The sequence below is a fragment of the Corapipo altera genome, unplaced genomic scaffold (assembly GCF_003945725.1).
Source record: "Corapipo altera isolate COAL_440 unplaced genomic scaffold, ASM394572v1 78, whole genome shotgun sequence".
Lineage (NCBI taxonomy): Eukaryota > Metazoa > Chordata > Aves > Passeriformes > Pipridae > Corapipo > Corapipo altera.
The window spans coordinates 7,239,023-7,263,753 of NW_020884904.1; the positions used below are offsets into that span (position 1 = coordinate 7,239,023).

Consider the following 24,731-nt stretch of genomic DNA (forward strand, 5'->3'; position numbering starts at 1 on the left):
ATGCAGAGAAAGAGGAAGATGACCAGCCTGACAAGCAGCTCTCTCTAGTCTTAATCACTCTGGCAAATATTGACCATCCTGCATCTTGATCGGGATGGTTGTTACTGCAGCACTACACCCTGTGTGGGACCCCTGAGCAGGCTGCAGTTCAGTGATCCCAGACTAAGCAGGAATTACTCCTGCACAGCACAGTGGCTCAGAATCTATTGAGTAGTGTGTGTGGTGGGGATGGCAAATGCTGAACATGTTTTTGAGGTCTATTACTTGCGGACACGAGTTGCTAGGGGGTTTGAAAGCACCATACCAGTACACATTTCCTGCATCTCAGACTGAATCAGAAAGGGGCAAAAGGATATGAACAAGTTCATATCTTAGAAGAAGAGATGTTATTAGAGAAGAGGAAGTTGGATGAGTTTCTTGCTGTATTACCAATGCAGATGTATTACTCATGCACCCACTAAAACACACCATTTCTGGCAAGATAACCTAGGGATTATTTATAGGAAGACTGTACTGTACACAGTGGCCTCCTGAATTATAATGAGCTTTACTCCCAGGCAAGAAGCTTTTGAGAAGCAATGCATGAATTGTGTTACTTACTCTCCTATGCTTAAATAATTATTTTTGTTTTGACAGGCCGATGCTGGCTGGATGCTTTGGAACTTGCCCTTCGTTGCTCCAGCCTCTTCCGTCTCAGTGCCTCCAAGCAGGGAAAGGATGGAGAAATGAACTGCTCGAGTGATTCTGCGCATGCAGGGATCAACCACCTCTTGCACACAAGTGCTATGTCAGACCAGGAGTTCTTCCAGTAAGATGGGGCTGTCACTTCTTAGTGCACAGAGAAGTGTTTTATGGCTCAAACTTTAGCACAATCTAGCCAGAGTCCACTAAGGGAACCTGTTCAAAAACCAGCCTGTATATTCTGCTGCTTGCATTCCTCACTAATATATGGGCTTGGTGCGTATGAGGTTTGTTGCCACGTAATGCTTGAGCACACAGACCGGGGGGAACCTCAGCTGTGTTCATTTGTACATAAACAATAACCAATTTTCTTCTGTCCCCTGCTTGGGCCAAAATGGTGTCTGGAGATGCTGGCATGAAAAATGGCTTGCCTGAGTAAAGATTGCAGAATCTAGCTGCTAGAGCAGACCTGCAGTTACACAGACAAGTTACTAACAATGTCTGTGTGTTGCTAGCACATATGGCTCTGAGACTGATCTATTTTTTAATAATGTGTTCTCTTTCCTAATAATACTGTGTCGTAGTCAGCAGAGTGCACACACTGCATACTTATTTTTATAATTACTTTCTCTCTCTACAGGGGTTTTGAGTGGTGTCCAATTTCTTCCTTGATGCATCAGATAAATTTTTATATAAGCCTCCTTTCTATTCATATTCCTGGTGTTACTGCAGCATTTTGGAACAACCCACATCAAAGCTCTGTAGGCATTAAAACCCCCCAGGCCTTTCTGTTGCTTATAGCTGAATAAGCAACTTCAAAAATCTTTCTGGTATAGACATTTGGCCTTTGGAGTGGGAACTGGGAGGGGTAGTGTCTATTTCTAGTTCTGCTGATTCAAATTTGATTTTTAAGGCTCACAGCAATGCACCATTGGTTACGCAGTTTTCAGGGTAGCAATTCTTGCAGTCTGCAAAGATGAAAGTCTTGCACAGTGGGACCTCATCTTTAAGTGGTTTTCTTAGGCTCTGTTATAACAGCAGGGGTCTCAGTCCTGTTCAGAGTGTGAAGGTATCTCTGGTCCCATGGGACCAAAGTGGCAGCATTTTGGTCTGACCTGTGCCCTGAAAGGCTCTGGTATTCCCAGCATGTATTGTCCAGTCCTGTTGTTTGGGTTTTTAGTTAGAATGTGAAGAAGAGCTTTACTGAAGAGCAGTGGGAGAAGAGAAGGAAATCTGATGTGTTACCAGGTCATGTGCCCTGGTATTTATAAAAATGCTTCCATTGTTCTTGGGCTTCTTCCATTAATACTTTACTTTCTAATTTCTTTATGCGTATGAGAGAATCTCTGTGCTCGCTGTGATAATGAATTCAGGAATGCAGTGGACTTATTTTTCAGCTGATGGATGTGTGTACAGAAATACACATAATATTAATATAGAGCCTGTGGCACTGAGAACATTCAGGCAAACCCATGGCTACTATAAGGAAGTGCAGAAGATAGAGTTAAAACTGTATTAAAGTATTTCTTCAAAATATGATGCGTGAATGACACTTAAATGTGCCTCTATTTCACTTCTTAGTAGTTCAACATTAAAAGCCCTCTTGAATTATGGGTCTGAGCAATACTAGCACACATGGCAGAGTTTTCAGCAGGACAGAGTACCCATAAGTGGAATCAGATTTTTGTGATAGGCTCAAATTTTAGCTGAGTCTGGTTCAAATCGGGTGTTCAGCATCTGGTCGTCTGGACACTACACTCTTTTTTCTGAGTCCTACCACTGTTTTGAATGTGTACCCAGATTCCCCAGTCCTCAAAGCCCAGGGGAGTTTGACGGTTGCAGGATAGGGGGCTGACTTGCTCTCATCCCTGGAGGAATAAAGAACATTTAAATAAGGGAGAACACAAAACCCAAGACGTGCAAGTGCTGAGCAGAGGGTTTTTGGTTGCCAGTGACAGTGACTTCCTCACAGGGATTCAATCATTCTAATTAAATACTTTCCCTACAGGGAATCTTACCAATTAAATTGGCATGCTGTTGTTAGGGGGCCAGTTAATTACATTTAACTCTATCTTCAAATTAGCCAAACTACTCTGTCAAGAACAGAAAAAGAAAGGGGAGATGATGGATATTATAGGGAGAACAAAACCCCCTTGGGAGCTGGCAAAGGCACATTTTCTGTTGAGCCAAAGTTACGTTTGTCTGCTGGCTGATTTGCTCCTTTCCTGCTGGGAAACAAATCAAGATTATACAGTGATTTTAAAATCCATGTCTTTAGTAGCATATGAAAATGAGAGAGAGAGAACAGTGCAAGTGAATCAAAGTCTAAAGTACTGTGTAAATTGTTGATTTTAGATGAGAGACCTTTAGGCACCAAGGACTCTTCTTTTTAATATGAGGTTGTATTTCTTGTGGCTTCCATGTCTTATCTCCAGCAACCCCAGGAATCTGGCTGGTTACTTGTTTGATAGGAGCTTAAGTTTTTTCTTTGCTTTGTGTAGAAGAGTGGTATCAAATCCAAAAAAGTCCTGGTCAGTGACTGATGTTTCCAGGAATGCCACTAAAGGAATAAAGCACTGGTTTAAGACAACTCCAATATGCTGAAATGGTAAATTAGTCGTGAAGAATTTCAGGCTATTCACATTCATGGTGGAAATCCAGTGCTGACTTTTAGCATAGTTATTCCCTCCCAGCTTTTACAGTCTGATTCAAATCCCATTGGAAGCCCCTGGGAAGTCTTTACACTGATTTTATTTCAAGCTCATGATGTGGCTTTTGTTTTTAGGATATCATACGTATTCAGTGATAATTCTGTTTGGAGGAATAGAATAGCCTGGCTCCACTCCAACATTTCATATGTGTTCCTGAGAATGAGGAGCATCTGTTTTCCCTTTGGTTCCCCAGAGCGGCTCCTTTGCTCTGGATGTGTTAAGTCTTGCCTTGTTTGTGGCTGGTGGGTAATCAGTCCACAGCTGAGTGAACTTTCATGTGAATTTATTTCCCACTTGGACTAAATCTGAAATCCTTGAAAAATAATAGGGAGGTCAGAGGAAACAGAAAATAATCACTTATTCCACTGAAACTTCAAATATTTCTCAAATGTGCAACAATTGAGAAAAACACTTGCTCTTCTTACAAATGTGAGATAGAAACAAGGGCTACTTCTCAGCCATGAACCAAAAGCCTTGTAATGCGCTATTTTTCAAGAATTTTTATCCCATGGAGAAAACTTTCACTAGGTAAAGGGAGCAAAGCAACCACAGGCAAAACTCACATATTTAGCTGATCATTATAAAAATAAGAAATAAATTAGGTATTTAAATGATCAGCAACTAATAACTTCCTGAACCTACCATCCAGGAAGTAGCTGTGGTGAGGAATCATGGGATAATCTCCCTAGACAGCTCTCACCTCATCTTTTTTTCTCCTTTATTATCTCAAACTAATGTATGCATAATCTGTGCATCTAGTGTATTTGGTTATCAGTCATTATATTTGCTGGTTGCTAGCTAAAATAGAGAAGTAACATCCTGGCACTAGAATGATGAATATATGAAATGTCTAATAGCAAATTATTAGTGGTGATCATTGACTCTGTGATTTATGATCTTAGTTTTACTATACAGTACAACTGTAAATTAAAAAACCTCGTGGTTTGTATATACATATACACACATAGCCCTATATGCAGACATCCCTACAGTTACAAATGGAATGAAAAGAAAGATTTTTTAAAGGCACAGAAAGCTGTAGATGACGCTTTCAAAAGAACTCTAGCAACTGAGCTCCTCCAGAAACTAAACTGTAACTGTTGCAGTGTGGCTTGCTTGGCAGTTAAAAATCATGAACTTATTTCAGTGCATAGTTGGAAGATGAGATCTTCTGAAAAGCTGATGCCAGTTCTGTGTTCTGATTCTTCTGTTGTTTTTTGTGGGGTTTTTTAAGTTAATCTGGCTCTACCTAGCAATGCCTAATTATCTTAAAAAGAAAAAAAAAAAAAAAAGAAAAAGAAAAAGAAAGAGAAGAAGACCAAGGGATGGGAACTTTCAGCATTCATCTCTAATAAAAATTGGAACAAGCCCAGAATGGGCAGAGAAAAGGCCCATCATAGAGAGACTTCAAGCTTGACAGAACATTCCTGTGTACTGAGGAAAGAAATCTTGCTTTGAGAGGGAAAAGGACTACAGGAAGTTACAAATATCCAGGGCCTGTTTAGATCATCTGAAACCCCTTGTATAGGAAACCTTTTTTTATTGCTCTGAGTGCAATTTTGCATGAGAACTTGAGTAAGAAATTTTCAGAGGAAGAACAAGCTGAGAAGCTCAGCACATGAGAGCAATGCTAGGCCATGAAAGAGGTAAAGTGTGTGCAAAGACATATATGAATAGGGAAAACTGAAGCTTGTGCTAAATATCACTTTTAGAAGTGGACAGTTAGTGAATACTTCTCAGCACCTGACCTCTGGCCCATGTAATCATGTTTGCCATCTGTCATATGAAATGCATCTGCTTTTTCAAAAGAGAGAGAGAATTTTTGGCATTCTCCCCATTCTCTAAAGCCTGGATCACTGAGCATGAAGTTTGCTACATCTTTCATACTTAACTTTGGATGCTCTTACAATTTGAATCTTCTTCTTACATGTAATTGTCCAGTCCATGCTTTCAATTCAGTTCTTCTACACAGCATTGTCTGTGGAAAGCCCATTCCCCAGGTTAGTTTGGTGGGTGAAGGAGGGATATGTGTGTGTGAAAATACTTGCTTTTATTGATTTTTAAATTTGTCTTTTCTAGTGTAGGGCTGACTTAGGACCACCCTGTTGAAATAAAGTAGCAGTAGTACCAAAAAGAAAATGTATCTCATAGTGTCATATTTTTCCTGTATGCTACAGTCCACTGATTTGCTTCTGTAAAGGGAAAGATCTCTCCTGACTGACACTTTAGTTCTTTAATCAGCAATGTAAAGTTGTCAGTGTGTGCTCTCTATCCCTCTGGTGTGTGGGCTCCCATGCAGAGCCAGTGGCAATTCTGTGTAAGGATGGGTTAAGTGGAACTGTGTGGTGTGGCACATTTTGAGAAGTGCAGTTTGGAGGGGAAAATTTTGATGGAAAATATCTCTCTGTTTCTGTGATAAAACCCCTGTTATCCAGGAAATCAATGTCTGAGACACTCCTGGGCTGGACACCCTATTGTGAGTCCCGGGGGTGTTTTTATCGTGTCTAAAAGGCCTTAAATAATGTGGCTTTATAAATCAAATTGAAGCAAGTAATGAACTGTGTGTTGCAGTTTGAATGAATCAGCCCTGGAGAACAACCACCATTTGGAAAACGATGCTTTTTCGGACAAGTCGGAGAGAGACAACGTAGAAGAGTCGGAGAACGAAACACATGAGAACAGTCGGAAGACAAATGAAAGTGAGAGTGATCAGTCAGAAATACATGGAGAGGTCTCTCCAGGAAGGAAAGGGACCACTTACATTGAGCAGATCTATGAAGAATTTGGGGAGGTAAAAAAAAATGTTTCTGTTAAAATGTATCTGTTCACGGTATTTGTCATTCAGCCTTCTAGATGTATGGCAGGTAACAGCCAACTTTGTGAGTTCCAGTGTTTTACAGATAAAGCAACGCACAGTTTTCTGCTAAATTGTGTTGAATTATCATGTGCTTTAATAATTATGCATTATGAGCAGCAGCTCTGCTACTGTGCTTTGGCGTGTTTCCAACATCAGCGATTGCTGTAACCAGTTATTGCGTTAAAGAGCTGCACAGCACTGGCACATTTGTGGAGCCAGCAGGAGGGGGAATTATTATTCTGGGCATGTGTCCCGGCCAATTGGGGTGCTCAGTCCTTGCGTGATACAAAATATGATACTTTCCTTTTTTTATTATGCATGGAACATCTTTTTTGTGTGTCTGAATGGAGCGTTCGAGCCACTTGATTGCTAAATGACAGTTGCTTGTTGGAAAGCCATTTCTCATGTCATTTAACAGCAGGAGGATGCATTTCTGTTCCATATAAGAGCCTTTGTTAGCTGGATGTCGCTGTGACACCCCTGAGGAAGGCAGTGGTAGAGAGCTGGGGCAGCCAAGTGTGTTGTTTGAGAATTGGTCTGAGCAGGCAGCAGAGGAGCTCTGCTCCAGTGCTGGGAGAGCTCTGAGCGCTCCCTTGCTAATTGCTTTGAACAAGGAAGCTAATGTCTTGTTGATGCTTCAAAGAAATGCACTGCTAGAAAGCTATTTCTTTCCTAGAATCACAGAATTACAGAGTCATTTAGGTTGAAAAAGACCCTTAGGATCAACTAGTTCAACCATTAATCCAGCATAGCAAAGTCCACCACTAAACCATGTCACTCAGCACCACATCTACGTGGCTTTTAAATGCCTCCAGAGGTGGTGACTCCACCATAATCTGTTCCAGGCCTGTTCCAATGCCTGACAATCTTTTCAGTGAAAATTTTTTTATAATATCGAATCTAAACCTCCCCTGACATAACTTGAGGCCACTTCCTCTTCTCTTCTCGCTTGTTACCTGGGAGAAGACACCAGCACTCACCTCTCTACAGCTTCCTTTCAGGTAGTTGTAGAGAATGATAAGGTCTTCCCTCAGCCTCATTTTCTCCAGGCTAAACAACCCCAGTTCCCCAGCTACTCCTCACAGGAGTTGTGCTCCAGCCCCTTCACCAGCCTCTGATTCTCCTATTTCAGTGTTTTCCTGGCAGTGTACTACTAATATTGAGGAAGCAAATATAGTTAAATATATCCTAATTACACCCAACTCCTCTTTCGTGCATTTTTCCCCTCAAATCCCCCTGCAGACACACAACAAATGAGAGCTGGGTTCAAACAGGGGATTTTGAATATAGATGAGCAGCAGGAAATAAATAGCAGCAAAATGAAAGCAAACTTAATTTCCGTCAGCTGCTTATTCTGAAATGGGCTTTTGGCACATGACAAACTTGTCTTAGAAATGTTGGTAGGGTAGGGTGGTATTTTGGTGTTTGAATAAGCCTTACAGCCAGCACTGATATGTGTATGTGGGTGTGGGTGTGAGAGAGAGATTTCTGCAGTTTTACATTAAAATAAAAAAAGATGCACTACAAACCAACTGGAAAGGACTAAATTTCTGTTGTAGAATGACACTTTGTGCAGCATTAAGTAAGATTAGCTGTAGTGTCACTGCTCAGGCAGAGGTAACATCTGATGGACTTCCAAAAAGAACTGTCATGTAGCCTTGAACCACTGGGTGTTTTGTTAAATTTCTGTTGTTGGCCAAGAGATGGTGCTGTTGTCACCTGGGACACACAGGTAGGACTGGTTATTGAGTCTGATCCCACTGGTGAGAGTACCAGAGAGAAGAGCAAGTTGTTTGCAATGAGGTAGCTTTTCTCAGCAATGAGTGCAGATGTATCAAGGTAAACACGTGCCAGTGAAGTCACATGTCAGCTTAAACTGAAACTGCCTCTCAGCCTGTGTTTACAGTTTGGGTGTGGCAGGGCAAAGGTCATAAACTGGCACTGTTAAATTTTCAGCTTGGCTTAGAGGGCTCATCTGGAATGTGTGCACGTGCAGGTGCATCTCTGTGCTTTGAAAGGCGTGTGCTTCTGCAGTTGATGTTTCAGCTTCGCCTTGTTTGCAGTAGGAATGTGAAGGCAGAGACAGTTGTCAGAAGGACTTTGATATTGCAAAAGTTGGTCTAGAATATAAAATAGATACCTCAGTACATAGGTTGATAACCTAGAACCCCTTTTCTTCGGCCAAGATTTTAGTTTTAATGAATTATAAAAAGGGTTATTGAGGATGATGTATTTATTTCAGGCGAAAGCAAACAGAAATTACTTGAAGTCGTTTGTGTCCTCCTGCACCTTATCCTCTTTGTGTTTTCATCCATACCCTGTGCAGTGATTTATTCTGAGTAATACCTTGTCCAGCAATTTCAACATGGCATAAATTTACGTTGCCAATACCTGCACACTTGAGAACCTGGATAAAAAATGAGAGTTCTGACAGACCCATGTGTAAGCCCTAGATGATGCTGTGGTATGTCATTTCTTCTTGGAGGTTCAAGCTGTGTGTTGCATCAGACTGTCAAAATAAGAATGGTACAATAATGGAAAAACACTTAAATGAAAAAAGCTTTGTTGTTCCTGAGTCTGAAATTCTCTCAGCCTGCAAGCCCTGTATGACTAGTACACTGACTATGACTATAGGGCTGATTCATGGTCAGAAAGGTGGTACTGGAAATGCTCAGGTGATGAAAATGAATGTTTAGTGATTTACACCACCTACAAGTCCTATTGGGATATGCTGTGTCCTCTACTAAATTGAAGTCAATTTCAGAAGTGGATCTGTGGTTTTTTTCTCATAGAAATCTCTTGCCTAAAGTCAGTAGTCGTAAGTCTAACCCTAGGTGTTCTCTTTCACTGTTAAGTTATGATGCCTAGGATGCATTCAAATGAAATTCATATTTGAAAATTTAATTTAATTTTCTTTCTCTGATGGCTTGGAAGGCCCATTCCTCCATGTCATACATCTCGTAGCCCCATTGAATGTATAGGAACTATACAGTTGAAGCTGAAACCACAGCATAATCCCTGGCTTTTTTCACCATTACCCACACTTCTGCTGCAGAGGGCGCTGAGCAGCATTGTTGGGTTCTGGAGTTTTTGAGCCTGTCTCCTGTCAGTGGGACCTTTACCTACTGACACACCAGTTTGTCTTGTTTTGAAATTGGAGAACTGCTTCCATTCTCTATTGATTACTTGTTTGTCTCCTAAAATTTTCTGCACATATAATAGTATATTTTACAGTCTCTCATTCGCTGAGAATGGGACTGAGAGGAGCTTCTTATGTGCATCCCACCAGGCCACAGTGATGCTGTAACAGCCTTGGGCATGTTCACACCTCCTGAGGACCTGAAGTGCAGAGTCCCTTTGGTAAATTTTGGGCCAAGTTGGCCCATTGCAGTCCTGAGGTGTGTGGAGACAGTGGCTCAGGAAGGAGCACTCTGCCTTGTAACAACTTTCACAGATGCCCAGGGCTTTCTGTACCACTCACTTTACTGCTCTGGGGATTCATTTCTACTGAGACATAGCTGATGTCTCTTTGTGATGGTGTAGGTGAGTATTCACCCTTGTGCCAGGGCCAGGTATGCCTGGGTGAGCTTAGACCTGCCAGGTAAATATGCCCATGAGAAATGGTTTTCCTGTTTCTGCCCTGAAGTTCCCTTTTCCCATTGTAGACAGGTGAATCGTCTCAAACAGAAACAGTCTCTGAGGAGAACAAGAGCCTGATGTGGATCCTGCTGAAGCAGCTGCGTCCTGGCATGGACCTGTCACGGGTGGTGCTGCCCACCTTCATCCTGGAGCCACGCTCGTTCCTTAACAAACTCTCTGACTACTACTACCATGCTGACCTGCTTTCCCAGTAAGCAGCATGAAGAGTGTGCCTGACCTGGACACTTTTTTTATATTTGTGAAAATATGTGTTGGTATGCTTGAAAAGCTCCCAAATGATACCTAGGTCGCTGGGTTCAACATAGACCAAGCTAGGCACCATCTGCAGTGACTTTTTAAAGATAAACTGCTGCCAGTGAGGGGAGAGAAAGGAAAAGTTAAACTCCAGGCAAAACTACTTTTGCACTGCACATATTTGCCAGCACTGGCTGGAACTGATGGGGATTCAGCTGATGCCTTTGAGTGTCTCACAACAGAGCTGTGCCACCTCCTGGTGTACTCATGTACAGAGAGTGAACGGAAGGGTCAAGCACTTCTGCCCCCCAAAGCAATATAATTATGTTGGTTGATAAACAGAAAAGAAACATGTTTTAAAACCATTGATGAGAGAGGCCTGCTGGGAGCAGCAGAGTAGAAAATAGGAAATGTTATGCTTCCAGATAGGACCTGCCTTCTCAATGAGATATGCCTGGTGGATTGTGAAACTACTGTGTGCAATATTCTAATAGCAGCACTAGTTACTCAGTGCAGTTATTCCACTGCATCTGGCTAATTATAAAACTGTGGCATTTTCAAGCCTTGTTTGTGGTATTTGTAACATCTGAAGTTCAGGAAGTGGTTCTCCTCAGCGCTGAGATCTAAGAACACTTTGAGAGGTTTGGAGGTTTTGTTAAATAAACCTCTTTGTGGTACAGATGATCCTTCTAAATTTTACAATAACTTATCCAAGTTGATTTTTAAATCTGATTAAATGGTTGGAAATACCAGGAACTCTATTGTTCATGTTTACTTCCTACTTCGTGTTCGAGATGTTGGATGAGGTGACCTTTAAAAGTCCCTTCCATCCTAAAGTATGAGATCTCAAAGTGGGATAGAGGCCTTATAGCACACCAGCTTTAAACATCTTTCAAGGAAGAGGGAAACAAAGCAAAAGAGGCAAAAATAGAATTGTCTTTGATTTTGGTGGCATAGGTATTACTGGTTTTATGACTCACAGTGTACTGTTAGCTCTGACTAAATGCTACTGTGAGTGGCAGTCCTACATTAATGTACTTGAACGTCCAGTCAAACCCAATACACTCCAGAAATATTTTTAGCCTTTCTCTAAGAGTACAGGGCAAGGTTTGCCACCTTTTAACAGCTTATTTTTGTGTTGTATGATGTGTGCTACTAAAAAAAACTATTAGTTCTGCTGGCAGATACCTTTGTCACTGGCAGCAGCACAGAACCCTTTAGTTCTGGGGAAATACTATTCAAATTAATGTTATTATACTGGTAAGAAATGAATGTGATGTTTGACTGATATAAAGAGCATTTTATATTCTCTTTTGCAGGGCTGTCCTTGAAGATGACCCATACACTCGAATGAAGCAGGTTTTGAGGTGGTATCTGTCCGGCTTCTATAAGAAGCCAAAGGTAAAATGAGGCATGAAGTTCAGGTTGTAATGGCCATTGCAATCTTCTGCATGGTTATGTATTTCTCTATTGCCTCTGCTTTGACAATTTACCTCTTCTGTTGTTTAGAAGACTTTGACCATTACTTTTAAAACTGAAGTTGCATTTGGTTTCAGAGTAGACAGTGAATGCAAAATAGTGTTGATCAACCTCAGAGTCTTTGATGCAAGATTTTCCCTTTGCTGAAAGCTTCTCTTTTCAGGCCTGTTAGTACCACTATGCCGTGTTTCCACATCATTATGCACCTGCTACATGTAGTAGCAGCAATAATAAGGTTTGATCATCTTGTAAGGCTTTGATCAGGCAGTATTAAATATTAAATTGGTGAGAATAGCAGATTAATCCATGGCTCAGAGTCAAATATTAGATTACGAGAATAGATGTAAGCTAGTTTAAAACATCAGGGAGAAAATTATTATATTGTTTTGTGGCCATTTGTAGAGATGTATTGCAAATCTTCATTTGTAGCAGGTTATGATTACTTGGTTTTTCAGGGAATAAAAAAGCCATACAACCCTATTCTGGGAGAGACATTTCGCTGCTGTTGGTTTCACCCTCAGACGAACAGTCACACATTTTACATAGCAGAACAGGTAAGTTGCTTTACTTGTATTCTCTGGTGTTGCAAACTGCAACCTGTTTGCACCTCCATGCATAGAAATACATCTCACCCTAGGAGAGGAACTTGAAGCTTTGTGTAAATATCCAGAGCAGGACATGTGGTAAACTGGTTGCTGATCTTTTTTCTTTTCAGATTTACAGAAGTTATGTGAGGTCTGGTAGGCACTCAAGACTATAAAAACAGGTCTCCCATATATATAACATCAGCTTCCTCAATAAAGACCTTTTCTAAGGGATTCTGTCCTACTGTTTTCTTATTGTTAATAAAATATGTGTTATTTTACCTCTGTCAAAGGGGGCATAGAACACACAAATCCTTCTGTCTTTTATTGCTAAACTTTCTGTAATGATTTTAATAGGCATAAATTGAGGGCTTATCTCTATGTCTTTGTGAATAAATGAAGGGCAGAGATCAAAAGTAAACTGGCCTGAGAAAATGTACTTCGGCAGTTTCAGTGTTAATAAAGGGATAGAATCATAGAATCATAGAATCAGCTGGGTTGGAAGGGACCTCCGAGATCATCAAGTCCAGCCCTTGATCCACTACCGCTGCGGTTACTAGACCATGGCACTGAGTGCCACATCCAGTCTCTTTTTAAAAATCTCCAGGGACGGAGAATCCACCACTTCCCTGGGCAGCCCATTCCAATGTCTGACCACCCTCTCTGTAAAGAAATTCTTTCTAATATCTAACCTAAACCTCTCCTGGCACAACTTGAGACCATGCCTTCTTGTCTTGCTGATAGTTGCCTGAGAAAAGAGACCAACCCCCACCTGGCTACAACCTCCTTTCAGGGAGTTGTAGAGAGTGATTAGGTCTCCCCTAAGCCTCCTCTTCTCCAGGCTGAACATCCCCAGCTCCCTCAGCCTCTCCTCACAGGACTTGTGCTTGAGTCCCTTCACCAGCCTCGTTGCCCTTCTCTGCACCTGCTCCAGCACCTCAATATCCTTCCTGAACTGAGGGGCCCAGAACTGGACACAGGACTCCAGGTGTGGCCTCATCAGCGCTTAGTACAGGGGAAGAATCACTTCCATGGACCTGTTGGCCACACTGTTCCCAATACAGGCCAGGATGCCATTGGCCTTCTTGGCCACCTGGGCACACTGCTGGCTCATGTTCAGATTCCTGTCAATCCAGACTCCCAGGTCCCTCTCTGTCTGGCTGCTCTCCAGCCACTCTGTCCCCAGCCTGTAGCGCTGCATGGGGTTGTTGTGGCCAAAGTACAGGACCCGGCACTTGGCCTTGTTGAACCTCATCCCGTTGGAATCAGCCCAACTCTCCAACCTATTCAGGGCCCTCTGCAGGGATCTGAGAACCATGTGGACTTTGCTAAAGAGACTCCCTCTTTCACATGCACATTTTTTCCTATTTAATCAGATAATTTTTGCTTTGCTAAAATTTTTATTTTAGCCACTGCATTCATTTTATGGAGGCTATTCAAATGCTGGCCAAAAGTTCTGCACTGTTCATTTATTGTGTTGAAAATCTGACACTCTATCTGTTGGCCTAAAGTGATCTCACACGTACAAGCTCAAGAAAATACAGGGTGGGGGAGAAAGTTTAGATATATAACGTTCTCATATGTAATGAGGACAGGTATCATGTTACCTCCTTTAACATGGAGGTTATGGTGCAGATAGAGCTTAGTCCTGCAGCCTCTGTCTTGTGCTCTTCCTGGCGTCTGTGAGGTTGTGTGTGCACCCACCTCACTGTAAAAATAATTTTTTACAGTTATTTAGCCTGTAAAAACTGCTCTGAATGACCTCTGCCTATTTTTGTTCTAGGTCTCCCATCATCCGCCAGTGTCAGCTTTTCATGTCAGCAATAGGAAGGATGGATTCTGCATTACTGGCAGCATTCTAGCTAGGTCCAAGTTTTATGGTAAGGCATTAAGTTTAAGCATCTCCCAGGTAATATTGTGGCATTGGTTTTCATTTGTTTTTCAATCACTTCTGAGTGCATTGAGAGTTAAGATCAAAGAAATGCTTATAAGATCTAGCATCAGGATAGCCTAATTCCTTGTCTTGGCTCTCATAGGTTTTCCCCATTTCCACCATTCCAGTGTGAAACCACACTGATATTAAAAAAAACCCAAAACAACAAACCAGATAGAAAGATTGAGAGTTTTAAAAGCCTGTTTTTCTGAAAGCAAAAGTTTGTAAGAATGTATTGGCAGTTGGTTGTCAGACCACTTTGTGTGTGCTCATAGTTGAGTCACTTTACAGCTATTTGACCATCCAACCGACAAGTGCAGAAGTCTGTATAAATGTAACACCCTTTATCTAGCTCCCAGGTCCCTGAGAGCTGAACCCCAGAGCTTCAAAATGTCCTTGAATCTTTTAATATCAATGCTAACAGCACAACTCCAGACTCTGGAACTGTGTTGCTGTTTGAAATAGTTTTTTTGTTTAGACAAATACCTCTTAATTGTTATCTTCCACTAAGTGTATTTGCTGAAACACTTGTAAATAGTCTTTGCTGTCCTTCTGGCAATTTTTTTTGTTATCTGGGATCATACACAATCAGAAAAGTTGTGAGAACAGAAGGACCTGAAAAACTTCTAAGCATTAGAACTCTTTTCTGCACCCCACTAGTGACCTGTTTAATCTACTTCTCTTTCTGCAACAGGGGCTAAATGCCAGAGCAAATGAGAGCCATACAGCAGTTTGTTAGAACTGCCTGCCTCCAACTGCATGATTTGCAGGGTCCTGAATTATGAGCATTTCATATCTTTTCTTTCATTAATGACTGACATTTAAATGAAAATGTTTTTTCTAAAGTAGAATGAGGGACCAAGTATAACATGCATTTTTAATGTATATGTATTTGTTCTTTTAAATTATAGGTAACTCACTTTCTGCACTGTTGGATGGGAAAGCAAAGCTGATGTTTCTAAACAGAGGGGAAGACTATATAATTACTATGCCATACGCCCACTGTAAAGGTAAGCTATGAGTCATCAAATAGGAAGCAAACAGAAAGAATAATACAATGGTATCTTACTGACTTAACTTTGTACTGGCTCTCCCCTCTCAAATAAGTGACACCACAGGGACTGGTAACTCCAGACAGCAGTTGCTCCACACATGAGTCACAGTGCTCAGCAGGAGACTGGTCATCCTCACTGAAGTCTTTTTGTTCTGTCTGTGCAGAGCTGAGGAGGGAATTAGGCCCATCTGCATTAGTTTTAACACTGCACAGAAACGGAAAAATACTGCATATATACACTGCAGATAAAGTGGAGATGGAAAGAATAAGACTACATTTCTGAGCTTCTGAGGATAAAAAGTTTTTCTTATGTTAACGCTGAGATTGTTTAATATGTTTTCTTGCTTTCTGGGAATAAAGGAAAATTCTGAATTCTCTTCCAATTTCTTTGTTACTCTAACCATTGTATTCCTCAGAGTAAGAGGAATACATGCTGCTTACTGGGAAAGCAGGTCAGCATGGTAGTAGTAGTCAGAGAGTTTGTTAAGGAACGAGCGTGGCTCCAGGATGAAGGTGGGCAGCACCACCCGTGACAGGTCCATGCCAGGACTTCAGTGAGGCTGATGCCTATTACTGTGTGGCTTTGCTCTGTTGAGCCAGTGTGCACCAAGGCTGGGGGATGGCTGCTGATTCACTGCTCCTCAGGAAGCATTTCTCCTCAGGAAGCTGTGTCGGTGGCATTTCAACCACAGTGATAAAATCAGCAGTTGGATCCAATTTTGATTTATGAATATTTTTTAATTTGGCACCTTGACTTCAAAGTTAATATTTATGGAGGGCTGGGTACCTGAAAACAGTAACTTCTGTAAATCACACTTATGCACGCCAGTGCATAAGTCTTTTTCTTGTCAGTTTTTCTTTTTCTGCAAATGACCTCTTCAGAAAATGGTAAACATGTATAAGAAGAGGTCTCCTACATGACTACTGGTCTCCCAGATTCTGTTGAATCCCATTACAGCTTGTCTCTTCCCCATCCACCCTGTGAGAAGCAACTGGGTCTGTTTAAGCACTGGTATAAATAAAATTGCAGGACACAACCTTCTTTATTTTTCCTGTCCCACTTTCAGCTTGCCACAGGTGCAATATCAGCACTTGTGAGTCAAGCTATTTCCTAGCTGGTGTAATAAATGGGGAATATGGGCTCTTCAATTCTGGCTTTTCAAAACTTTAAGCCAAGTAGTGAATTTCACAACATGTCAAGTGAGAGCTGGGTTGACCTGAGAAAGCAGGAAGTTTCAAAGGGGCCTTTCTTAAGCCTCTTTTTTAACTTTCAGGACTTTTATATGGTACCATGACAATGGAGCTTGGAGGGAAAGTTACCATTGACTGTGAGAAAACTAACCACAGGGCAGAACTGGAATTCAAGCTGAAGGTAAGAGACTTTGTGACCCCCATTTTGAATGGGTCTCATACCTGCCCCTGTGCCCCAGGCAGGGTTTGACCATACACAGCAGATCATTTTTATATCAGCAATGTGTGTGTGCACCACAGTGTGGCCTACCTGGAGAGGAGGCATCACCCTGCAGTCAGTTTTGCCTCATGCAACTTGATTTGAACCCAGGAAGCCTTAGTTTACGCATGATTTTTTCACTGTCGGCTGGCTACTGGCCAAACTTCGTTCTGAAAGTTTGGCGCTGACAGTGTGGTTTCTGTTCAGGCAGGTACAGTTATTTCTACTTGAAAAATACAGCAAGGTGGCTGTCACACTGACAAGCCTTGCACTGACTTGTTCACGTATCTAGTCCTTCCCCTAGAAAGCCTGATGATGCAGATTTATGGTATGCAGGCAAAATGGAAGAATTTTTGAGCATTCCTGTTACTACACGTATTCAAATTTGGAAAGGAAAATGATAACCTGTAACTTTCCTTGGGCAGTTAACTTGCTTTTTTAGGAGCATCTGTTTCTTTTCTGCTCCAACTAACAATTTCTTGCCTGGGAAAAAAAAAAAGAAAGAACTGAGAGACTGCAGGACTTCAGAGTTGCAGCCTTAGCCATGTAAATGTAAGAGATCACTGGAGTTAGAGGAGTCTTTTGCAAACTGCATTTTTTTCTAGGGCAATAATAATTTTTTGTCTTTATTTGCCTTTTACAAAGTGAACTGTTTCCCCGTGCACTTTCTTGACATTTGCACATGCTTGTCTTTAAAGCCTGTTCTTCCCATAGGCCTGGTGTACTGTGTTGAGGCCAACGGGACAGTGCCCTGACTTTGGTCAGTGTCATCTACCTACAAACACGTCAGAGCTTAAAGTGCAGACCCTTCTTTTCTAGCTTGAAAACAATACCCTAAAGATGACTCAGAAAGGAGTCATTAATTACATGCAATGCTTTGAGTATTTCTCATCTACCTGTTTTAGTATAATTGTTAGAAGTTAAAGGTAACCCTATAACTTCGTTATTAATTTGGATATGTACCAGTTCTCTGCTGGATTGCAAATGCTTGAGATACTCATGATTTCTTTATCCACGGGTGTTGTGTGAAATTTGATTTTGTACTGTTATTTAAAAAAAAAATTCCTTTGCACAAATATTATTGGAAAGTAGCTGCTAAAATGACTGAAGAAATGTTGTGTGGTATGAATAGAAGAGCTGGTCACTTATCACTGCTGTTTCCTGTGTTTGGCAGACAGGAGATGAGGGGAATTTTCCATTGTTCTGAGAATCTTTTCCTTGACTCTGGAAATACCCTTTTTTCTTTTTTTTTTGTTTGCTGCTGGTGAGAACTTCTTCATTGGCAAATTGACACAGATGCAGTCATCAGCTCTGCCACACTGCTGTTGCTGTCCCATAAGCAGGAAAAGTCAGCATTAGTGCTGCTCCTTTTCTTTGGACAAGGCTGCAAGTATAAGAGTGCAAACTGTAATGTGATTCTGGACAATGGGAAGGATTTGTCCACATACACTTATCCCAGTGTCTAGCTGACAATAAATAAGTGTATTTGCAATGAAAGGCCTTGTACTGCTGACTGTTGATGCACCTGAAGGTTTATCTCCCTTCCTGCAGCTACAGTGATTTTGATGTTGCAAACAAAAGGAAGAGGGCACAATGTGAGATAGTCAAAATCCATGTTAGAATTCATTCTGCCTTTCCCCAGAAATAGTGGAAGTCAAGCAGGTTGCACTTTCCTTCCCTACTGCTGCATCACTGTTGGTTCCCTTCCAGTTCTCACTAGACTGATCGAATTTTCTGTTCCTATTCTCCCCTGACAGCCCTTCTTCGGTGGCAGCGCGAGCATTAATCAAATCTCTGGGAAGATTAAATCAGGAGAAGAAGTGTTAGCAAGTCTCAGTGGACACTGGGTAACACACGATAATCAAAGTTGCTGACAGGTTAAGTGCTCATGGCAGCAGGGTGCATGGGAGGATGGCAGCCCTTGGCGGGCTCCCTGCGATGGAATGGGTGCTGCCAAGGGCCATGTCCTGCCTTTTCCTGCCAGCCCCAGGGAGTGCAGGCGAGAGCATGTCCTGCTTCTTCCAGGGCACACCTCTCAAGGTACCTCTCAAGGTCATTTACACTTCAGTAGTCCCATCCACTTGCATTCCCAGAGCATGGGTCAAAGCTGGGAACAATAAGGAGGGTTTTCATCAAAGCCAGTGGTTCTGTATTTAGAGTCTGAGGCTTAGGACAAGCACTGATGGCAAGAGATATAGTATGTATTAGGTGTGACTGTGAAGATCATGAGGCTTCCTTTTGTCTTGGTGTGTTCAGTACTCCCTCAGTTACATCAGTATCAGGGAAGAACTTCACAGGGTTTTGAATTTACAGGGTTTTGAATTCAAAGGGTTTTAAATTCATTATTTATGATAGCAGACAGTTATTCCTTTGTTCATGAGGTGAAGGACAGAGACATAAATCAGTGAGAGTCTATTGTATGTGCAGCTCAGAACTGTCATAAGAGCACCTAACACCTTTGTGCACTTAGTATACACAAGTGAATCACTTCAAGTCACCCTCAAGCACAAATCCAACAAGAATAAAGTTGCATGGTGAAGGATGTAGTCTAGTTTTGATTGAAACTCCTGGTAACTGTGGCAAAAGCAGTGAGCACTGGGCTTTGGGCTGGACATTGGCTAGGTATTTCTTCTCTCAGCAACATTTGGACATCTACATCATCATTACAGTTGTTGTAATGGACTTTCCAGTCCATAGAAATTGCCATTTCTGAGACAAGATTTGTCTCATCCTGAAGGAGGTATTTAAAATAGGTCAGGTGAAATGTGCCTGGATAAAGCCCTTTCTGTAGTGAGGTCCTAACCACAGTGTAGCCTTTGGTACTGGACTCGTCCCCTCAGACCATCTGTCTTTTTACATAAAAAGCTAATGCCCATTTTGAAATTGGGATATTTGCCCTTTCTGGGCTTATACAAAGTGATTTGCTCCCTGTGCCCGGGTAGCTTTTCCATCCTGAGCTCCCTTTCCTGCAGGATGGGCCTTGGCAATTGTGAGTTGTGCTGGGCTGAGGAGTACCTTGTCTGTGGAGGGTCCTGCAAACACCATCCACAAGAATATGTAACCGAGGGGCTCCCCTGGGGCACAGAGCCACGTGGTTGTGTGCTGCTCAACTTCCAGCCTTCTGTTTATTTACTCTTCCCTTGTTCTTTGTCTCGGTTGGTTGTGGTGCACAAAACTATAATGATGTAATAAAAGAAGTTAAAATGGCTTTGAAAGGTTGGCTCTGTGAGCCACTGTTTGCAGTTGTGTGCTGTGAATAGAGGAGCTGCTGTGCACTGATAGGAAGGGTGCCTGTTCTCCTCCCTCCCTGCTGAGAGTATTGGCCTGCTGTCCTGGATTTTCTCTGACACTGTCCAGCTTCCTGACAGAAATGCTTGCATCTGAAAGGTAAATTCTCTGTCTCAGGACCTGAAAACCCACTTGAATAAAGAAGGGAAGCAAATTCCAGTGCTTCTCAGTCCTAGGATCACAGCAGCAGCTGAGTGCTTTGTATATGCCCCTTAGAGATGCATGTAGTGATGCTTGATAATGCCTGCCTGCCTCCTCCTATCTGCAGCTGGGGGTCTCTTCAGGACATCAGATCAGTGCTGGAACTGGCATCTCAGGATATGGCAGAGGAAGTCCTGAGGGAGACTTTGAGGAGGGATGATAGTCCCTCAGGGTTGAAGGTATTTCACAGCTGAAGATGTGATGACTTTGAGACATACATCACAAAACATGTGCAGGGGGAGAAATGCAGCCAGTGGGATGCAAAGAAATTAGGCAGCTACAGGCAAAGCCAGTAGTCATGACTTAAATAAGGTTTGCCTGATACACCGTGTCCAGGCAGCTGAATGGCACCAATATACTGCTCATTAGCTGTAACCATCCGATTCATTCCACTCACAGTCAGTGTCAGGCTGTTCATTCTGTAAACTACCCTCTCTGGCTCTGTGGCATTGCTGTGTCTGTGAGCCAGGCTGGGAAGCAGATCAGTTAAGCAGGGGCATAACAATATTGTCTAGCCAGCCTCAGATCAGGGAAGTGCTGCTTAGTAGTTGTTTGCCAAGTAAATTGGCAAGGAGTAAGAATTGAAGACTGCTGACATTTTGAAGAGCTAAATGAAATTCAGAAGCAATGGTAGAAAAACCTTGCTAAACTCAAAAGAAGAAAAATGTGAAAGAGTATCTCGGCTTTAGCTCTCCTTTCTGGAGAGGATGCTATTTCAGGGGGCTCTGTGTGAGATTTCAGCATTGAGGAATGGGAGAAATATTGGAAAATGAGCTAGGGCTCTTGTTTATATGTGCTGGGTGGTAGCTGGGAGGAACCGTGGGGAAAGAAGAGTATCTTAGGGCTTCTTGTCCCCATGTTTGGGGACAAGACTAATAGGAGGGACCAGGTCCCTTTCTAATTATTCTGGGATTAATTCTGCCAGTGCTTCTGGAATGCCTCACCTCATTTGTTTCTATTAGAAACTTTCAGGAAGCATTCAGTGAGATTTTTATGGGATAGAGGGGGAAATAAGCCTCCTAATCGAGCTGTATCCCTGATCAAAATCCAGAAGCAGCTTCCATTTGTCAGGTTTGTTTTCTGCCTTATGTTTCTGATTGTCATTAACATTTTCACCTAATTCTGCTTCTCAGGATGGGGAAGTGCATATAAATGAGTTGAAAAGCGGGAATGCAGAAGTGTTCTGGAACCCGACCAGTGAAGTACGAAGGCAGAGGCTGAAGCGCCACATTGTGCTGTTTGAGGAGCAGACGGACTTTGAGTCAGAGAGGTAGGGAGCTCATGGAATGTCTCGCTGCCTCTTCCCTGCCGGGGGCAGGGCTCTAATCAGAAGGCTCATAATTCCTCAGCACAGTCCTGGAAAAGCAGTGACGTGCTTTGTCTGCACATATTACCCAGACATTTACCTATTTTTTTCCAGGCTATTAGCTCTGGAGTATTTTCACGAGGTATAGCTCTGAAATAACCAGGGACCTGGGCAGACAAATTATGGAGGCTACATTTTATCTGCTTGAAATAACAACTCTGCTTGGACTCCAAAGACCATGAACAAAGTCTCTGTAACTGCTGGAACACTTTATGGAAGGGCAAGGTGTCAACCCGCGGTTGGATATCTTGTTAAGAAGGGTTGTTTCAACCACAGGATCTTAAACCAGATGCAGGAATTGTGGAAAGTCCTGGCATCAAGAGAAGCAGTAGTTTGAACCACATAACAGGTTTTTATGAAAGAATACAATTAAATGTATGTTTAACCCTGCTTCATAATCTCAGCTGAGATCTCTGATGAAGTCTGCACCAGGTTTTTTTAGTGATCTAGGTTACCTAAAAATGTAGTCCTGGCAAACAACTTAGAAAATTGAAGGAATGACTAATACGTCACCAAACCAGTTGCTGGGCAAGAACATTATTTGTTGAGCAACATTATGTGGTGCTGGCTTCAAACCAGCTAGTCCTGCCACTTCTCCGGTTTGGTCAGCAAGCACCAGGCAACACGCCAAGCCAGCACATGCAGTTTGCTGCCTGGCTCTGCATTACATGCCCACCTCTCTGTGGGCATCTGATTTTGGTGTTGCATCACATCACAGTAAGAAGATTCACCTTTTCATAGGTAAAGAAAGGGATTGCATGAAAATAAAAACATAGGAACATATAGTTTGTTCTGGACAACAGTGGACGTTGTGGGCAGTAAAGTCTGTATTTGTAACTTACAGTTGTGCAATTGCCATTTCAGAGCAGACTGCAGTACATTTCTCTATTAATCTTCAGAAGAAGATTTTTTTAAAGGAGACAAGAAATCTCAGTCTTGTGGACAAAGAATCTCCAGTTCTCTGTTTACCAGGTTATGGCCAGAGCTGACCCTCTTTGCTACATCAGAGATTAACAATGATACATGCATCCAAGGGAAAGAGGCAAAAGAGAAAATAGAGACCCCTAACAGACATTCCACCGAGCTCCTTATGCTGACATTTGTATGAATAAATTGCCATTTAATCCACCTGAAATCACCTGAAAATCACCTATTTTCACAAATGTGGGAGAGCCTCTGAAGCTCATACCACTATGCAGCTCACTGTGGAGGGTCTCTTTGCCTGACGCATGCAGCTCTTGGTGGAGTAATTTGCCCTTGTCAAACAGTTTTGTGCATGTCCCTCTGAGGTTCTTAGAATTAGAGGACTTTACACCACTGCATTCCTTAGGACGGACTTTACACCACCTCAGTATTTTCTCAGGCCATTATTTCCACTTCTCCTCCACCCTCATCACTGACTTTGAATTGAATTTCCTTCCTTTGTTTCTGAGAGAAAATATTCATATACAGAAAAATGGGAGTGACTTGTTAAAAAGGAAAGGAAAGTGTTCCTCTGCCTTCAGTAGTTATCTAAGAGGCTGCATTTTTGGAAGTGTGTTAATGTATGCTGATAGAAATATAATGAAAACATCAATATCCCTTTTAAATTAAGAGCTTCACAGCAAGCTCCAAATTAAATGCAGTAATGTATTCATCTTCTAAATGGAAGACGAGTGTTTTGTGGAGCTGGGAATACTGGAACAGCCTGGATCTCCTGTGCATATTCTAACCACTTGGTAACGTGTTGGGAGGGCTAGCTGCTAGTCTCAGAAGTATTTCCAATCTGAAATGAAGATTAGAGTGCTTTGGTTAGAGGAACTGTGGAGAGGCCTATCACAGCTTGGCTATAGCAAAAAAAAAAAAAAAAAAAGTAATGATTTTTCTCTCGTAAAAGGCAGATCCTCTCCCCAGGGCAGAGGCTCAGTGAGACATCATATGACGGATCACGTATCCTTTGGCAGCTGAAAACAAGTGCGGGTGAAAGCCTGTGCTCGTGCTCGCAGTTCATGAGCACAAGGACCTGTCCGTTGCCTGCAGATTGAATCAGCTGCCTACAGATCTGGTAGCTAATCCTATATAGGAGTATAACATGCAAGATATGCACACAAATTTGTTTTCCAGTGCTTTTAAACTTTAAATATAAAGTCTTTGTTGGGGCTTAGATAGACATTAGATAGACATTAGATAGACATTAACACAAAGGCTTCTAAACTGAAATGCCTGAAAGGGCAAGGAAGAGAACAGATTCTCCATCAGTCACCTCTAAAGAGGCCTCTGATCTCGGTGAATTGAGCATAACGATCCTGTAACTCGCACAGACAACACTGAAGAATTTAATGAATATTGTAAGTGATGTTATGTAAGGGAAAGTCCCCTGTACTTCAGCAGGTCGTTGTATATAGCATTCAGTGTTGCTATTCTTTAATTTACAAGCCAAAACTGAGGCAGAACAATCCTGTTACAATAGACCAGACAAGTGTCTGCTCTGAAGTTCCAGCTGGCAAAATGCGTCATTGGTTTTGAGGTGGTTTAACTTGCTTCCCTGTTTATTTCTAGGCTTTGGCAGCACGTTACCAGTGCAATAAACAAAGGCGATCAACACAAGGCAACACAGGAAAAATTTGTGCTGGAGGAGGAGCAGAGGAATGCTGCCCGGGAGCGGAGGGAAAATGGCACGGAGTGGAAGCCACTGCTCTTCCAGCACGATGCCACAACTAACGAATGGCGCTACAAATACGAGGAGTGAGTGCTGGGGTTGGGGGTTATGAGCAGACCTCACTGCTTGAGTCCCCAGGGATGCAAGCAAGGTTACAGACCTGTAATTGGAGTCCTGCCATTTCCCAAACTATGTGCAGAGCTTGCCCTTTCTGAGCTCCATGTCATCATTGTAATACATATTTCTGATGCTAATTGGGAATAGCTGGAAATGGGGGCTCAGCAAAGGAAAATCCACTATGCCATTGGTGCGAATCCCTATTGCTGCAACAAGTGTGGAGTCATTTAGCAGAGATTTTCTGCACTGTGCAAGCAGAGTTAAAATCTGTGCTCTCCTCCCCTGCCAAGAAGGGTGAAGCCTCTGGAGACTGAACCCCCTCATTCACGGCAAGGAACTGTGAATGTGGAGGGAAGTATCTGTTACTCTTGTCACTGTATCTGGAAACTCTGGTTACTGTCAGGGATGATTGCCGGCCCTGAGGCATGTGGAATTAGTGTATTGGTCTTAACACACCTGGTGTGGGATTCTTGCTTTT

The 24,731-nt window shown here is 42.2% G+C and overlaps 1 protein-coding gene across 7 annotated transcripts in view; it reads left to right on the top strand.

The window, feature by feature from the left end:
- The window catches only part of OSBPL5 (oxysterol binding protein like 5), a 178,260-nt gene that overhangs the window by 149,001 nt on the left and 4,528 nt on the right, over positions 1–24,731 (top strand). For all 7 annotated transcript variants that reach the window (XM_027651033.1, XM_027651029.1, XM_027651030.1 and 4 more), the window contains 11 exons: positions 637–808; positions 5,964–6,183; positions 9,915–10,099; positions 11,463–11,544; positions 12,078–12,176; positions 13,990–14,086; positions 15,051–15,149; positions 16,468–16,565; positions 18,401–18,490; positions 21,266–21,402; positions 24,037–24,222. In XM_027651033.1, coding sequence (XP_027506834.1) covers positions 637–808; positions 5,964–6,183; positions 9,915–10,099; positions 11,463–11,544; positions 12,078–12,176; positions 13,990–14,086; positions 15,051–15,149; positions 16,468–16,565; positions 18,401–18,490; positions 21,266–21,402; positions 24,037–24,222 — 1,465 coding nt within the window. The remainder of the gene's footprint in view (positions 1–636; positions 809–5,963; positions 6,184–9,914; positions 10,100–11,462; positions 11,545–12,077; positions 12,177–13,989; positions 14,087–15,050; positions 15,150–16,467; positions 16,566–18,400; positions 18,491–21,265; positions 21,403–24,036; positions 24,223–24,731) is intronic.